Source organism: Pelecanus crispus, chromosome 1, assembly GCF_030463565.1.
Source record: "Pelecanus crispus isolate bPelCri1 chromosome 1, bPelCri1.pri, whole genome shotgun sequence".
In the NCBI taxonomy this organism is placed as follows: Eukaryota; Metazoa; Chordata; class Aves; order Pelecaniformes; family Pelecanidae; genus Pelecanus; species Pelecanus crispus.
The window spans coordinates 64,000,703-64,020,010 of NC_134643.1; the positions used below are offsets into that span (position 1 = coordinate 64,000,703).

The 19,308-nt window shown below is 37.2% G+C and overlaps 1 protein-coding gene across 2 annotated transcripts in view; it reads right to left on the bottom strand.

Moving 5' to 3' along the window:
* Positions 1-19,308, bottom strand: part of PARPBP (PARP1 binding protein) — a 51,816-nt gene that overhangs the window by 19,403 nt on the left and 13,105 nt on the right. For both annotated transcript variants that reach the window (XM_075708763.1, XM_075708756.1), the window contains exons 5-6: positions 17,672-17,826; positions 3,219-3,402 (exon numbers count right to left, since the gene is read on the bottom strand). In XM_075708763.1, the coding sequence (XP_075564878.1) occupies positions 3,219-3,402; positions 17,672-17,826 (339 nt within the window). The remainder of the gene's footprint in view (positions 1-3,218; positions 3,403-17,671; positions 17,827-19,308) is intronic.

The window sequence follows — 19,308 nt, forward strand, 5'->3', positions numbered from 1 at the left end:
CCCCTCTATATGCTTAGTAAAATGTTCTTCCACACCAAGCTCCACTAAAATATACAATTTGCTATCAGTCTCTTAACATTTGTCTAAGCTCCCTTTTCCACCTCACGACTCTGTGAATCATATATTTAAGGATTATCATTAAAACATACATTCATCACACAATCTTCACAAACTTCATTTACACCAACAAAAAGAATTCCCCACACCAAAACCAAAATAGCATCATCACAACACCAAAGGCAGTTTACACACACCCCACCCCTTGTCCCTTCACCACAATTACAAAACCAAAAAATTCCCCACACTTGTTTTGCGCTCTAGCAATGTTCAGTCCACATTTTGCCCATTACCTTTCCAATTACTGTCCTTATCTCTAACTCCTCAGGTCCCATGTTGGGCACCACAAAGGACTGTGTTGGGTTGACCTTGGCTAGCTGCCAGGTGCCCACCAAGCTGCTCTATCACTCCCCCTCCTCACCAGGACAGGGAGAGAAAATATGATTAAAAGTTCATGGGGTTGAGATGAGGACAGGGACTTCACTTACCAGTTACCAGCATAAGTAAAACAGACTTGACTTCAGGAAATTAATGTAATTCATTGCCAATTAATAAGAATAGAACCCCTCCCTTCTTCCCAGACTCAACTTCACTCCCAACTCCTCTACCTCCTTCCCCCAAATGACACAGGGCAATGGGGAATGAGGGTTGTGGTCAGCTGCTCCTTCTTCCTCATGCTTTTCCTCTGCTCCTGTGTGGGGTGCCTCCCATGGGATACAGTCCTTCACTAACTTCTCCAGTGCGGGTCCTTCCCACAGGCTGTAGTTCTTCAAGGACTGCCCCAGCATGGGTCCTTTCCCCAAGGTGCAGTCCTTCAGGAACAGACTGCTACAGCGTGGGTCCCCCACAAGGTCACAGGTCCTGCCAGAAAACCTGCTTCTGCGTGAGCTCCTCTCCATGGCCTACAGTTTCTGCCAGGAACCTGCTCCAGTGTGTGTTCTCCATGGGGTCACAGCTTCCTTCAGGGCACATCCACCTGCTGCAGCATGGGGTTTTCCACAGGCTGCAGGGTAGATACCTGCTCCACTGGGGATCTTCATGGGCTGCAGACAGACAGCCTGCATCACCATGGTCTTCATCACAGGCTACAGGGGAATCTCTGCTCTCGTGCCTGAAGGACCTCCTCCCCCTCCTTCTTCACTGAGTTTGGTGTCTGCAGAGTTGTTTTTCTCACGTATTCTCACTCCTCTCTCCCAACTGCTGCTACACAGCATTTTTTACCCTTTCTTAAACATTATCACAGACCTGTCTGTCTTGGAGCTGGCTGGAACTGGCTCTGTCTGACATGGGGGCAGCTTCTGGTGTCTTTTCACAGCCCTCCCCACTACCAAAACCTTGCCACATAAACCCAATACAGCACTAGATTTGTCAAGCCAAGCAGCACATCAGTCACATCCAGACCACAGTCATCTCTGATGGCTTTCAGTTAACATCCATACTGTGGTGAGTGTGGATATACTGTAGTGAGTATGGTGAAAAGGATTAGCTTAAAGCCCATCATCCTCTGCTATGTACTCATTTCCTCACTGAGAAAAACCATAGTAGAATCTGCCCATCCACAAGTAGATGGGATGTTCCAGTAATCAATTAACTTAAACTCAGGAATTGGCAAAAACTCCAACATAGAACCACAGACTCACAGTAATAATTAAGTTCATAAGCTTAAGTTCTGGTGCCCATTTTGAGAAGAATATTAACCTCACACTGCTCTCAATGGAATTAAGTATTTAACCACATTTCCTAACAACATCAGGATACAATCATCTTTCCTATCTTCTGCCTCAACAGGGATACTGGTAAATATTTCTACAGAGACATTAGACTATGAACTTGACCTACGGAGAACAGTAAGAAACAAACCATTTTGGAAAAGCAATTCTTTGGTGAATTTCTCTGAAGAAAGAATTTTTATTAAAATAGTTTTACCTGGCTTATAATCATCTAAATATTTTTTAAAATTTTATCAGTAATACAAGTAGCTAAATAAAGACAGAACTTATGATGGTGATCAATTTTTCAGATGGGGAAGAGAAAGAAATAGAAGAATATGAAAGGGAAACAGGGAAATACAGTGATGAAAGATTCAGGGGAAAACAGGAAAATGAGGATGAAATGTATACTCCAGCTGCTCAGTGGAAACACACATTTAAACCAGTTTAACTAGCCACTAGGGTCTAGCTGGTTTTAGCTCTCATAGAAAAGAAAAAGCATATTGGAAGTCTGATTAAAATTTGTTAAAAGTCTTCTGTTACCATGGGTTAATTCCAGTTATTACACAAAACAAAGCATTCTAACAATGTACACACATTCAAAGCCTCTGTAAGTTTTAAGAAGTTTCCTAGACAAAAATACATAGTATTAGATATTTTATATATCAACAAAGTAAAATAAAATAATTAAAGCTGGTTGATGTTTTCATCACAAATAACATCATAATATAAACTTGAGCAGATTCAAAGTACAGAAACCACAAATAGAAAGCCTGTATTCTGCTCTCCACACCTGACGAGCTTTAAATATACTGATTCCTTCAATGAAACTAAAATCATTAATAGTTTCATTAGTGTCTTGAAACACTAAAAGAGAAAAATTTGCATGATGATTCTTCGGGGTTTTATTTTTATTCCTCTTCCACTCCACATTTCACCATGTTTTGGACTTCTTTCATATTTAACCTTATTTTGAATGCCTTACCCTTAGAAATACTTGATGCTGAGCTAATTAAAACCTGTGTATTTTAACCAAAATTATTGATACATGTTCTGAAATCTTAATTCCACTTTCATTAATTTTTTTGTTTGGACATTTGTTATAGCTCTATCGCCTTGAAATTAGTGGCAAATCTGACAGTTATAAGTATCTACATCTATAACAACTGCACAAACAAATTAAGTTTTGAAGAGTATTTTATTTAGAATTTTGAGGTAAGACATTTAGTTTAAGTAAATCAGCTTTTTGAAATCCACACTGCAATCCTCAAGTATAAGTCTTTCAACAAGTTTAAACCACAGTGTAGAGGAAATGACAGTGTTCTGTACTGTTAGGAAAATATAATAGTCTATATAAAGTCCTTTAAAAAATAAAAAAGAAACAAAACAGGCAAAAGACATTTGCTTTCTTGTAAAGCTAAGCAGTAAAAAGAACAAAAGAAATCCCATTACCCGTGCTGGACTGACTCCAGTAGTACTGGCAGTCAAGACTTCATGTTGTGAATCGATAATATTTTTAATCTTCAAATCCAAATCTTGTACAACTTCCTCTACTGCCTGACAGAAAGGATCCCCATTGCTTCGGCCTTTTATCAAATGCATCTTCACTGTTGACAGAATTCGCCCCCCTGCGATTCTGAAAATAGGCACAGGGTCATCTCCACATTAATCTTGGCAGCACTTTAGTATACCTATTAGTGTTGAACATAGCCAGTATTCACAGTTAATCAAAACTCTTCAGAGAACAGCTTTGATCTTTTAAATCAAACAGCAGTGTAGAAGTATTGTCCAACATAATAGTTTGCTAAAAAAAAGATTATAAGGAAAGGTAATGAATTCAGCATTTATAATACTCTGAGCTGCAACACAAAACTAACTTCTCCATAAAAGTTCAAAGAAAAGTACTTTCTTTAAACTTACAGTTACTGTTTTGCTCAAACTCTTAAGTGTAAACAAAATGTTTCACTGGAACATGCATTCCAATTTAACAGCCTATTAGATTGAATCTTTTGTGTATCATGAAAGTGCTTCAAAATATTAAATCTGCTGTCAATTTTATTTAAATTGGTAGTAATTAGACTAGATGATCATCACTGTTTGCCATAAAGGCACACACTATTAATCTCTTTTCATCACCTAGAAAAAATGCCTACAGAAGACAACTTAGTAGTTTAATTATGAAACATCAATGCAGCTTGACATAAAAAATACAAATAATTAAATCTAATTGATACAGGGGTTTTATTTCAACACTTCTTATAGAAGGATAAGAAGGCATTTGTGAGTGCACCTAAACAATGGTTAGACTGTTAATTTCATTTTGTGGTCCTGTACCTTGAACCATTCACATTGCATGTATGATAGACTACTTCTGGAATCACTTTTGGGTTAGAACTACCAGGTCTCTCCCCAGTGAAAATCTTGAGTGATTAGCAGTTACACATGTACAGATGATGCTCCAAAAGGCATTACTGAGAGCACTACACCATGTCTTGCTCGCTCAGACTTGCAAGATCCACATATTCTATAAAAATGGAAATGTAACAGGCTGCCAGGTAGACTGCATTATCTTGAGTATGTAAATAAAAGAAAAAAATAAATCAATTTTTAAAGAATCACAAGAAAACCCAAAGATCTTACATCCAAAAAGAAATGGCTACAGGGACTGAGACTCTTGTGACAGTGCACCTTGATTAACCCAGACCTTGTTAATGAGAAGCAGCAGCTACCATTCCAAGAATCCCACTGGCCATTTATAAGTGCATCTTTCCACGCAGGGGTTGAAAGTGCTTCCCTGAACAATGCTGCTCAAAATTAATAAAATAACTTAAAGCTTATAACGAGAGTGAGCATAGTCCCATCACAAGAATGGAAAATCCAAGTGTTAGGAGTGAATTGCTCATTTTGCAAGTGTAACATAGGGTGAGTAGGTGCAAAAGCCATACAGAGGTATGAAGGTAGGAGTCACTAGTCATAAGGCACTACTATGAACTATGACTATGAACCAGGTTAAGTAACACAGCTAGGGGATCACAGACCTTATCTCAGAGATGATAAAACTATATTGAGACAGCAAATGCATCTTGACTACTTTAATAGATTTAGTGAAAGACAGAATAAACCCCTTGAGTTAAAAGCTTAATAATTTTGTCTAGTACCCTCACAAAACATTAAAAGAGAAAGACTGTATGTTTAACCATTGCTCGCGTTTGAGCAAATAAAAAAAAAAGTATTACAAGAATGACTCAGTTCTCCTACATCATAAGGCATCTCTTCCCAAAAGCTTTTTGAAGTTGCATACTGTTTGGAAACTTTATTATCAATTCTCCAGTCTTCTCAGAACATGAACCCATCACCCAGACCAAAATTGATTATAATCAAGATTCCCCTCACCCTACCTAGCAATCATTTATCTTCTGTTTAACATCACATGTGTATAAGGTCTTCATTATTTCCCCATGACATTTTGTTTTCAATTTCATTCTCTCTCTGCTTATTTTCCTCAACCTTTTCAGGGTGTGGTAGTCTATATCTTACTTTTAGTAAATAGTATAGTTTTTTCAATTGATTCCCTCCCCCCTTTTACTTTTTCACATACAGAGATATTTTCACCTTTGAATACCAGCATATAACACAAGTAAGAATAAAGGAAGAAATAAAACTATAACAAGAGGCACAAAGGTCCCATTCTTTAAAAAAGAAAATGATTCCCAGGAAAAATAGGTTGACCTCTGTGTTCAGAAAATACCCTGAACTGAAATTAGAGATTGAGACAGCACTCAGGAGAAGTATCATAAACACTTCCTCTCTTCTTACAAGGCATGTATTTACTGGCAATATTGGAGACAGGATCCTGTGCTTGTGGACCCTTCTTTTAAAATTGTACCATCAAATTTTCATATTCTTAAAGTAACATAGATTCTTTGTGGTGACAGAAGTGACTCAAAAAGTTAAATGAAAACAAGCAAAACCCCAGCCTTCCAGTTACCATGTTTTTGACAAAAAACTGCCAGTGAAGCTAGGTATGCTTGTCATGCTAAGTTCAGTTATGAGACTAATTTCCTGTCAGGTTTTTTTTTTTTAAAGTTTTAGAAAGCCTAAGTATAATGTCAGGCAAAAGCAACAAAAGCAATTCTGTTCATTCTGAACTCCTGCTCTAAGAATTTTTCCTTTACAGTCAATCTGCTTCATGATTTATTGCAATAATCCATCTCCCTTTTCCAATTAACCTACAGTTTCTTTTTCCAGACTTTAAGAAACACTAGCCACTTTCCTACAACATCTAATAAATGGATAGAATGGCCAACCCTAAAAAAGGATAGCCTGTTAAATGTTGCCTTTAACAGCAGAATTACTGAAGTTTTACTTTTTTTTCTAAAAATTAGGTTTATAGTCCAAATCAAAGCAGAAATGCAGCATGTTGAGTGTAACCTAACATCAGTCTATCTAGTTCAGGCACCAATATTTTTAACAATACCATGGACTGTACAAAATAACTCCATATTTATTCATACACCCTAAAGTCTTGAGCTGCTATTGGCACCTATGATAGAATTTTCAGATACATCTGTGATGCTGTAAATCACAGCTCTGCCAAAAAAACCCCAAAGCAATGGCAATGGCTGTATTACTGCAGGTGACATAGCCAAGAGTGAGATGATTAATTTTTCAACTTCCCCCATGCTCCTGCCTACTTACCCTAAAAAGATACCTTGCAAATTGAAAGAAAGCTACATTTTGTACACATTGAATTCTGAAGATGAATTTTAGAATTCTAGTTGGGAGAACCTCCATCAAATGAAACTCCACATATCTACATTCATATAAATATAAAATAGGTAAGAGCTAGGTAAGAATAGGAATTGAGTGATAGAAAACTAGTTTGTTTGTATTGTTTCCTGTTAAAATAAACAGCAGGAACTGGGCCAGAGACCTTGGTGTTTTGGCTTATTCTGGCTGAACAAGACTGCCATAAATAACTTAGAAAACCTGAAGTTAACTTAAAATTTCTTTTTGGCTTTTTTCCAGGTCAAAACCAAATATTTCCACACAATTCTCAGCTTTAACTTTTACAGATCAAGATTATTCAATTCACATTAGATTTGCAGGCTTGGTTAAACAGAAAAACTTTTGCTTTGCAGAAATTTAAGCACAAAGTATGCACTTAGCCAAAAGAAAAGTCACCATGTGAAGTCTCTCTGCACACAGGTCAAGAACCATCTAGATCTTAGAAAAGATAGGTTTGGTTTTTGGGTTTGTGTTTTTTTTTTTTTTTTTTTTTTTTTTTTTTAAAAGGAAAAAAAATAGATGCTGGTGTACCTCTGTTCCAAAACCCACAATTCAGTCTAACCACAAGAGAATGAAAAATTCAAGGAAAAAAAAAAAGTCATCCAGTACAAGTTGTCAAGATGTGAGAAGAGATCACTGCTGAAGAAAAGTTCTGTCTCATAGATGCACATAGGAACTATAGCCAAGTCCCCTGATGCTTGTTACCAAACTGCTTTATTTCCCTCAGCCCTAAACTGACACTTTCCAGAATAATACCCTCAAATGAGAGAAGCATTGTATTAAATGAGTAGTATCTGTTCCATAAATACTATGCTGAACCTAGAACTTCAAGACAAACAAGCACGTGAAGGGATTGACTGAAGTTGTCTTTGAAAGACAGGTTCAGTCCTTTCTGTCTACAGATATCTTGAGCTTATCTACATCATTATGATTTCCACACATTTTACATACACATACTTGCATGTATGCTGGAAGAAGAAGTATTATTATATGTACAGCACCCAGCATCAGTTAATTAAGCTAATCATGCCCTTAATTTAAATGCTGTGCTCTGTATGTGACTATTACCTTGTAGCTTTTCACTGAGGAAAAAAAAACACCAAACAAACCTGTGATAAAAACATTTTCTATGTTTGTTTTTTTGCCTCTACTACCCAATGCCAACTAAGGATATTTGTTATTAGAATTAAAGTTCATTTAATCTCTTTCTCCCCATATTCCTTCTTCTTTTCCAGGAAAGAGTTCCAGTCCCCCATCAGATATACACAGTACTAACTGGAGCAAAGAAGAGGAAAAGTTTATTCATACTTCAACTAGAATTTATATAAACAGGCCAAGACATAAAATGCTGATCTAATGTGTGCGGATTAGTACTGAAACATTGTGCCATAGCTTATGCTAATTTACACCAGGATATGATATAACAAAATAAGTTATGCTGTGAGGTTTGTTTTATTAGTCTTGAATATACTTATAAAATGTTGAATCCATCTCATTTGTGCTATTTCACAGATCTTTCAAAGCTTTCTACAGAAAGTGCTAACTAACCATGTCTAGCAGTTTCAAAAAGTATGGTCAAACCAGTCTCAGTAGGAAAGGAATTCTTTTAATCTCTTTATATACGCCATCTAGATCACAAGTGGAGATGGCTAGGGCTCTACCCATGTTTATAGAGTCCTTTCCGTGGTAAAGAGAATATCATCCTTTTCCCAGAAAAGACAATTCACTGGATCAAAAAAACACCTTAACAAATAACCACCTTGAAGATGAAACTATAAATTAATTCAACAATAAATAGAATAGTTCTATTTAAACCAATCAAATAAGTTACATGAGCAACTTCAGATCCACTAGTAGGACTTCATTTTTAGTGAGGTTTGAAAAGATTAACTAAAGCCATGAAGATAGAAGGGAAATGTGGTAAAAATGCACAACTGGGGTCTTAGTGTGCAAAGTTAATATGGCGCTGAAGCACTGTCGTGGTTTAGCCCCAGCCAGCAACTAAGCACCACGCAGCCGCTTGTTCACTCCCCCCTACCCTGATGGGATGGGGGAGAGAATCAGAGGAGTAAGAGTGAGAAACACTCCTGGGTTGAGATAAGAACAGTTTAATAATTGAAATAAAGTAAAATAGTAATGCTAATAGTAACAGTATAATAATAATAATAATGATGATATACAAAGCAAGCAATGCACAATGTAATTGCTTACTACCCGCCGACCGATACCCAGACAGTTCCCGAGCAGTGATTGCTGCTCCCCAGCCAACCCCCTCCAGTTTCTATACTGAGCATGATGTCATATGGTATGGAATAGCCCTTTGGTCAGTTTGGATCAACTACTCTGGCTGTGCCCCCTCCCAGTTTCTTGTGCACCTGGCAGAGCATGGGAAGCTGAAAAGTGGTTGACTAGCATAAGCAGTACTCAGCAACAACTAAAAACATCAGCGTGTTATCAACATTCTTCTCCTACTAAATCCAAAACACAGCACTATGCCTGCTACTAGGAAGAAAATTAACTCTATCCCAGCCGAAACCAGGACAAGCACTTTTATTTATTTTCTGGAAATACATCTTTTGTGGAAAAGACTAAAGTGGCATACAGAAGTGGGCAGGGGGGAGAGTTGAGGATATGGACAATATTCAAAACCTCATAAAAAGCAGAACAGAATCCTGAAGCCTATTCCAAGAACATAAAAGAATATATCAAAATTCTATTATACTAAGGTCAACACTTTCATTCATTCATTTCAACTTCTCCAACAAAGGTAAGAAACAGATGACAAATATATAGCTATCTAAGTTATGTAGTGAGAACAAATGTGTTAAAACAGATTACAAACACCTAGTGACCATGGCATGGGAGGGGATCACAGCTTTTTTCTTTGTTATGGATTTAGGAAGCTGTTGTAGAACTTGATAAGAACTGAATAGTTATCCAATTTTTTAATTTAGAACTATATGAAGAGAGTAGCAATCTAATTCTATTCTCAAACAGAAAGAAGCAGGATGTCAACTAGAGCTTCATCTACCTGGGTAGAAGAGCAGGATAAAATTTATCTAAGAAACAATACAAAATACAAATGTTCTTAACAGAGCAGTAACTGTGCCTTTAAAGCAAACCCAATGTTTTTTCTAAATGTGTTATATGCATAAATGTTAAAAAATTAGTAGTTCATGTCAATTTAGATTTCAAAACTTCAACAACAAAATTGTATCAGTAAGTTTATCTAAGTTTTAAATATATCTTGTAGAAGAAAAAAGTAACTATAGCAAAATGTTCATAGTACTCAAAAATTCCACCTCAAACAATGGATGCATGCATTATTACTCTACTTTTAAACAATACAAAAATAAATATTAGGTGAAGACCCTACCTTAGACCCTTTGGAGTTTTGCAGCTTATTAGATCAACAATAAAATCACAGCAAAAAAGAATCCTGTTGCTATGTACTTTCCCATGTTGCTGCTGCTGCTTTTGCTGTATTGCCAAAAATTTCTATCTTTTAGCTTGGTGGAAGAAACCGGAGTGACTCTTCCTCAGGAACTGCCACCATCTAAGAGATCTGGTACCCTCCCAAGAACTTACTGCAAAAACCAAAGCTGGTGTTCTGTTAGTGTCTGCTCTCAAAGTTAATTCTGGGTATCATCCATACCAAGCAATACTCCCCAAGTCCGGTGATGAAGCTACTATAAAAGTAAACAAGTGTTCTTCTCAGAATAAGATTCTTGATGAGCAGCCATGCATGTTCCATGCTACAGTTCCATTGTTCCACCATAATATATCCAACTTCATAGTTCCCTCTAGGCCTAATCACTTTCCTGCAATTTACCGCAAATTATCAGGATTGGAATTATGGGCAGGGAGCTGCCAGACTGCTTCTCAAATCTGAATTAAAGGGAGGCCATAGAAACAGATGAACTAGTAGTTTGATATCTGTATGATGGCATAAAGGTAAGATTTTTCAATCCAGCACTGATATAAAAGTGCCATAGAACCACAGCCTCCATGTCTTCTTTTTAATTAAGGGACTATACTTGAATTTCAATGTCTAGGACATAATGGTCAGTGTATTCTCTAGCACCAGCCTAAATTAGGAAGTTAAGGAAAGGGAGAGCAAGTTATGAAAACCACAATTTAATTAAATGCAGTATTGCACAATTAGAGCACTTAAGATACCACAGTTCAGCTGTGATGTCTTAAGTCAGACTTACCCTCAAAAGAGCCACTTTTTCAACCAAAGTTTTCTATTTTCTTGCAAGTGCAATTTAAACCACAATTAAGTTTATTTCAAAAATTATTTACTTCTAAATAAGATTTTAAAACATTCTCAACTTTAAGTTTAATTTAAAGTTAATTAAATTAAAGTTAATTAAATGTTAAAGACATTCAGATTGAAGCATATCGGTATTTCCATTATAAAGTTAAATGTGTAGGTAAAGCAGATAATTTACTTCAAAATTATGTTAAAGCACATTAGTCTTTGAAGTGGCAAGCATTTTCAGGGAAATTTTTCTAAGAGTCTGGTTTAAACCTAATTTTTTTTCTTATAAAATAATTATTTTCTTACATAAGACTTCCTGATATTCTTCTATTTCTTCAAAATGCACAACATTTTTAATTAAGTACAAGCACAATGTTTGTTAACATGGTAGAATGGCAATATAGTCTTAATTTGGGTCATTCTATACAATCAGTAACTTTCACTGTACATATTTAAACACCAAAATATTCTTCATTTCAATGATGCTATGAGTTGATAAACTAAGGTTAGTCTAAGTTCCCAGTATTTTACTGAGAAACAGCACATTGCAAATACTCTAAAACAGTGTAAAGAGATTTATCCAGTAAAACACAATAAAACAAGTTAGAAAGACTATAAACTCCTCGTGGTTACAGAACTACAACTTCATTGGAATAACCAAGACTTGGTAGGATAGCCTGACAGCTGGAGTGCTGCAAAGCATGAATACAACAAGCTCTTCAGGAAAGACAAAGTGGGGGAGTGCCCTCCATATGCAGGAGCAGCTCAAAGATATGGAGGAGCTCTTCTGTTGGACAGACAAGAGGCTTGTTGAGAGCTTGTGAATCAGGGTCAGAGTTTGTTATAGACAACCCAGCACACAGGAGAAAATAGGCAAAATATTCTTAAAGCAACTCTCAGCAGACTCTGTATCACAGACCCTGGCTCTTACAGGGCACTTTTCCACCACCACCACCCCAACATCTGCTGGAAGAGCATCACAATGGGAGGCAAGCAGTCAAGAGTTCTAGAGGGTGTCAGGGATACTGGATGGGCAATACATGGTTACATACAGCTGGGTCTGCTATTCATGTCAGGGATGTGGAGAAAAAAAAAAAAAAAAACAACGGCAGCCTTGGCTGTAGCAATCATGAATAGTGGAGTTCAAGATCCTAGGGGAGCAAGGAAAGCAAGTAGCAGAGTATAGACTGTGACTTTAGGAGAGCAGATTTCAGCTTATTCAGTGAACTGGTACATGGAATCCCATGTGAGAAAGTTCTAAAAGGCAAAGGAGGTCAGAGAAAGCTGATATGTTATTAACGACATCATATTACAAGCACAAAAAGAGTCCATCACAATACTCAGGAAAACATGTAGAAGTATCAGTAGACCAGCTTGGCTAAATAGTGAACTGATGACAGAGCTTCAATACAAAAAGGCTTTACACAGGATGGTAAAGAAGGGACAGGTTACAAAGAAACAATCTAGAAACATTGCCCAGGCATTTAGGGATGTTGTCAGGAAAGCCAAAGCTCAGCTGGAGTTGAGACTTGCAAGGAATGTTAAAGTAGCTTCACCTGCTGCTTTTGTATTAAAAGGCTGAACAAAGAAAACGAGTGATCTTTGCTGAAAGGCAGATTTTGCAACAGTGGATGCAGATAAAACTGAGGTACTTGATGCCTTCTTTGCCTCAGTCTTCACCAACATGGTCTCCCAGGTCTCTGAATAGAGAAAGTTTTCAGAGAACTGCCAGCAGTGGATAAGGATCAAATTGGGTTTACTTGACAGAACTGAGCCCATATAAGTCCATAGAACCAAATGGGCTGCATCCAAGAGCACTAATAGAACTGGCTGATGTCCTCGTAAGGCCACTCTATACAGTCTTTGAAAAGTCGTGGTGATCAGGGGACGTCCCGGACAATTGGAGAAAAGCAGATGTTTGCAAAAAAGAACAAAAGGACAGGTTGGAGAATCACAGGTTCATTGGCCTCACTTTGTTCCCTGAGAAAAATCATGTAAAAAGTTCTCTGAGAAAACATTTCTGGGCACGTGAAGGATTAGGTGATGGCTGGTAACTGTAAGCATGGATTTATCAAGTGTAAGTTATGCCTGACCAGTCCGATTGCCTCCTATAATAAAATGACTGCCTTTGCTGACCAGGTGAGAATGGTGGATGCCATTTTCCTTGATTGTAGCAGGGCTTTCAAAACTGTCAGAAAATACATACAACATCTCAACATACAAGTTTGGATGTTACAGTCTGGATGGATGGATAACTAGATGAGTTAAAAACTGGTTGGATGATCAGGCTCAGAAGGTAGTAAACATGTTGTACTGTATCTGGAGGCCATGAACAAATGGAATACCGTAGGGGCCTACCCTAGAACCTCGGGGTTTGTTTTTTTTTTTTTTTAAACATCTTTGGCAGTGACTCAGTGATAAAAATACATGCTCATCAAGTTTGCAGATGACACCAAATTGGATGGAACCATCAATATGCTTGAGAGCAGAGCTGCCATGCAGAGATGCCTAAACAGATGGAAGGAATGGGCTGACAGGATCCATATGAAATTCAACAGGACATGCAAAGTCTTGGAAAGGGATAACCCCTTGCAATGATACAGGCTGGGGAGCAGCTTTATGTAAAAGAACCTGGGAGTCTCAGTGCACGTTCAGCAAGTTAACCATGAGCCAGGAGTGTGCCTTGGCAGCAAAGGCGGCCAACAGTATCTTTGGCTGCATCAACAGTAGCGTAGCCAGTAGTCTGAAGAATGTGATTATCCCTCTAATCAGCATTCGTTCGATTAAATTTAGAATACTGCATCCAGTTTTGGGCCCCCCAGTCCAGGAAAGACACTGATAAACTGGAGCAAGTTCAGCAGAGAGCTGCCAAGATGGTCAGGGAGACATGCCCTTTGAGAAGCAGCTAAGGGAACAGCTTGTTCAGTCTGGAGAAGAGAAGGCTTCAGGGAGATCTACTAACAGCTTTCCAATACCTACAAGAAGATAACAAAGAACATGGAGCCATGCTCCTCATGTTGGCAGTTAGTGGAAGGAAAAGAGACAACATGCATAAACTGACACAAGAGAGGTCCCAGCTCAATATAAGGAAAAAAATTCACCATGAGGACACTCAAGCAGTGGAACAGGTTACCAAGATGGAGACTGAAAACCTGCAAGGATGGTGACTGCACAAAGCTTGACTGGATAAAGCCCCGATTAACCTAGGCTGATCCCATAATTGACCTTGCTTTGAGCAGGATGTTGGACCAAAAACTTCCTGATGTTCCTTCCAACCTGAATTATTCTATGATCCTAAGTTTAAGGAGTCCTATAGACAATGTTTTGCACACGCTTGCACAACATTCCAGCAACTTCAGAGCACAAAATTCCAGGGCTGCATGAATGCTATCCAAATAACTCAATCATTCAGCACAAGACCAAATAGTGTCTCATATGCTTTCTCCCCCAAAATACTGTGTATCTCCAGACGCAATTACAGCCACACATAAGAAATAGCATTTTCCCTGTCAAGGGAAAGCTCAATGCACTAATCCACATGCATGATCAAGTCAAGCTGTATAACTTCTGCAAGTGATTGCAGAAGACTGCTCACAGACCTGAAATGAAGGCCCCCTCCAAAGCATCACACTCGCTCAAATGTGTTGAATGAAACAATACAGCTAACTTTAGATTTAAACAGCTACTAATGTGAGCTGTGCAATAGTGTCACCTAGTGGTCAGTGCTTACAGCAAAGTCAGGGCCCAATTCAAGAAGACCATTTACTGCCCATCTACAAATTTTGCTATTCTACAAAATCAGTGGGGACTTTTAAAGCATATATATGTACATATACACCCACATCTATAGGAACCAACAAGTGCAGTAACCAATAAGACAAATGACTTTCCATCATCAGTTTTAAGTCACACAACTTTTACAAAGTTGAAAAAAGTAATTCCAGAAATAGAATAAGTAAGTTCTTTCCAGATGCAAGGAGCATTATTGTCTGGCCTAAAAGAGAAGGATTTCCAGAATGATGGATTAGTACTGCAGTTTTTCATTTATACCAACAGAAAAGAGTTTCCAGATCCTCAGATGTATAACGATCATTGACTTCACTGACATACAACATTGATATGTTTCTTGTGAAGAAACAGGCACAAAAAGTAGAACAGCCAAGCTCTCTATTTACTGTATAAACATTGTCCAGGTCTTACACGTATAGAATCTGTAAATAGTTTTAGGGTTACAAGTTTTACAGCTTCCCCAAACTTTAAGGAATGTTCATGCTCCCGATTCTTGAAAGATTAGTGATTTCTTCTAATCTTAGACATCTGGAGAAGGAGGAGATGCAAACTTGAACCATTTCAAAATTCCAGAGATTTGTAAGGATGTTTGTTCTGCTCAAGAATACACCTTGAAACTACCAAAGTTCATTATATCTTTCCATTTCTCCTGCTATCAGGTCTGCTTACACTTTGTGCCATATCTGAATCAAATCATCATAGTTTCATTAAATTTTCACTCTGTTCAACAGCTTTCCCTTCCCTCATCTCATCTACTGTTCACTTTCCTAGCCAAATGACTTGGGGATGAGAAACACATTTTTGTTATTCTCCATAGGTTAGCAAATACTTGGTTGCACCATATCTCCTACTATGTTCAAAATGTAAGCATATCCCATCACTGTCCAACATCTTCAATTCAGTTTCTAGGTTTCCAAAGCAAAGGAACTTGACTCAGGCAGATGAAGGAAAGCCTCTTTTCAACATGTGTTCCCCAATGACCCAGCATTTATTTGGCTACTTCGTATTTTATGCAAGTTCAAGTTTCATAAGATCTCCACTGTAACAAGATGAAACTGAAATAACAGACTTCTAATCATTAAGTAAACAACCAAAAATACTGTATTTTTCTTGTGGCATAGCAAATACTGAGACCTGCTTTTTGCAGCTTAGCTAATCTCTACATCAGAGAAACAGCAATACTGCAGATAGGTTGTCCAGTTTGCTCTTAGATTTCTCAGCAGGCTTCTAAAGGCTAAGCAACCGAAACTTTTGCTGCATTGTTGCTTTTTTCCCCTCTGCTCTTTAGATTGCAGTAGTAACAGACCTAGAGAAATTTCTTGTGTAAAACTGCATCTTCTGGAATTCATAACTGTCACACCACAGGCAGGGCATACAGACAGTCCTCACTCATATGGCTTACCAAACACTTAAAAATATCTTTGTTCACCAGTGTTGTGACCCTTACAGTTTCTAAGCTGTATACTAGTCCTATAATATTGGAGAACTTCAGCATACTAATGAAGATTCTTTCAAAGACAGCCAACTGCTATATTTCTATAAGCACTGAGCTACTATAAAGATACATATATAAAAACAACAGTAGTATTTTTACATCGTGAGGTTAAAAAGCCCATGTAGAGTACAAGAGATACTAGAAAAACCACAGTACAGCTAGCTTCCATTCTTGGTCAGTGATACAACCAATGACACCTACATGTATACATGCAACTTAATGAACACGCCAGCATCTGATGTTAACAAGATTTATATCCCAGAATAAATGGGACAGCAGGTACAGCAGAGAAAGCAACAGAATAAATAGCTGAATGCTGAAAAGAATTTCCAAGCTCTAGAGAATGCTCCCGGTTAGAAACTGGTAATTCCCAGCAATTATCCCACCGATTTTTCTCACATACCTTAAACAGAAGTGTAATTAACAAGATGTAGCATTTTATGTTACACTGTATATACCTGAATAAGTAGTCTTTCCACCCTAAAAAGTAAGTTCATGCACCTAAATGCTTTTCGATTTCTCATTTTTATCAATGTACAGTGCCAGATATGATTTAAATAAAGGAGAAAGCATATATTAGATGTTGAGTCAAAAGTTTTCTTTAATCACCAGCACAGACAGCACATCTCTGGCATCCAAGATGTTGAAATGAAAGAACAAAGAAGGAGAATTAAAAAGTAAAACAGAAACTGCAAAACAACTTCAGAAATACTTCCCATTCCCACTTCCCGCTCCAATGCAATCTGAACAGTAATTTAAATAATGCTTATGACATTTTGTTTTCAACTGTGTGGATTAGACTCTATTCAAAGTAAAAAAAAATTCTTTAGTATCAAGAACAGAACTGTTACAGCTGAATTGCTTGAAGTTTTGTATAGAAAAACCACTGATTATAAATGAAAAAAATTACTAACTTCGGTAATGCTTAAGAAAATTGCTCTTCTCTCTGTACTAATGCCAGCACTTACCAACTCAAACTCCTATGTTACACTTACACTTCTCTACTTAGTCTCACATATATAAGTCTGCCCAGAAGACTAACTTCAGGTCTTCAAAAACATTCAAAATCAGTGACTTCACCAGAGCCTTCCTAAGCAAAGGATAAGAATTATTTCTTATGTAATTAAAAAGAAAAGAAAGGCTAAATAACCAATGTCATCATTTGTCAGCAGCAATAAAGACTTTGTATAAAAAGGTCTATACAATTAAATAACAAAAAGGAAGTAATTAACAAGAAAGAAGTAAAGCACATTAAGTTCATGTACTTACTAGACCCACAAGACTGAAATCTTTAGAAGTTCATTTACAACTAGGGAACTAACGAAATAGCCATACATACACTGATTTGATAAAAATTTAATACAAAGAATAACCTTAAAAATCTATATGCTTACCCCAAATGTTTTTCAGATATTTATATTTTCTTATAAAGTTTAAGTTGTAAACATTTACTCTGAATTATTTAATAATTATTAGATTTTCTTTCATTCCCCTCTGAGACACATGCACAACACAAAAAAAAAAAAAGAGGTGCTCAACACAACAAAAATATAACAGAAACTCTATTACCTTGGATTTAAGATTTCACCAACAATTTCTTGCAGCTTGTCAATAAAATTAACAAAGTTTGAAAGCTCCTTTACATGGACTCTTAAAGGATCAAATAATGAAGATGCACAGCCTCTTCCTCCAAGTTCTACAGTTCGGATAAAAGATGTTGCCATCTATTAGGAGAAATATTCAGAAATATGAAACTGTAGACACACATGAAATGTACACATGTTGAAGTGAGCCCCTGCTACAGATTTGCAAACAGTGTATAGCAGCTGGTTGATAGCAGGAGTAATTTAACCAAAATCAGTATAATACCTCTTAATGGCAAGCTTTGTACATCTCACCATAAATATTTGCAAGATCAATACTTAAATAGTGCAGCAGTATAAAAAAAGCCCACAAGCCAAAGTGAAAATGACCCAGCTAATTTGATATTTACATTGGCCTTTTGACAGCTTAGAAAAAACTTTATTAACACGGGGTATAGAATTTTTTTTGTTGCTGCTGTTGAAACGCTTGTGCTGACCTCACAAAAACTACTCTTATATTCAGAGGGCTGTCTATGACCCAAGAACAATTTTAACATAAGCACGTAAAAGTTGACTTCAGTAGCATATTTATTTTCAGAGGTCCAATTAAAAATAATGTATACTTAGAGCTTCTCAAAAATTATGACAGTTAAGGCTTCTATCGTCACATGTACCCAATTCTGAAAGTTTCCATATATTTTCATATGCTATAAAGACACTGAAAACAAGAGACGTCCCAGAAGCAGTATGACTTAGAGGACAACCCCTCAAATTAAGGTAACAGTTAGAGTAGAAAGCTTAGCAGTTCTCCAGAAAGGTGAAAGTAAAGATAACAATCCAATATGCTTGACACAGATGCAGTAATACTAATTCTACATATAAATTTTCATTTCAGACTATACAGCTAAATCAAAGCTCTTGGGACTGAAAAGAGTACAACTGGAATTACTCTAGCAAAGGAACTAAACCTGCCAGTATTCCTGCCTTTGTGCTAAAGATTTCCTGTGGATCAAGTACAGTTCATAGGACTTTGCCTTCCTAATGGAAAATATTCTGGCTTTGCAAGATTTCTACAGGACACAGATGCCAGAAAAGAAGACTCTCTACACGGTAGAGAAGTTTCCCCTCTGGCAACTGTGAGGAAGAGGCAATAAATCCAGTCTAAACACATACTTTTTTTGTACAATGTTAACAGAGCATTAGGAGCTAAAATAATTAATCCTGGAACTGAGATTTCACAAATTTTCCATATTTATTCAACCATAAAAATCTGAGAATGCAGCTGCTCCAGTGACTGTTACATACCCATACTGTTTTTCCTTGGTCTGCTGTTGTCTGCACTGAGGCCACTGTGCATGCAAAATTTGATTATTTTGAATATGAGAGACTACAGTGGTTGTTTGGAGAAAGAATTCCTACTCATCTTATTCCAACTATTTTTGAGATGGCTCTGTGCTGACTATAACTACTGTAAGCATAAATGCACCTCACATACCAAACTAGATTCTTTAGCAACAAGCCTCTGTGAGCACTGCACATTGGTGCTGTAGCTTTTTATATTCCTATACAAGGGCACCGAGGAAACAGTATACCACTATCTCAAGGATTTTTCCAGCTCTGTGC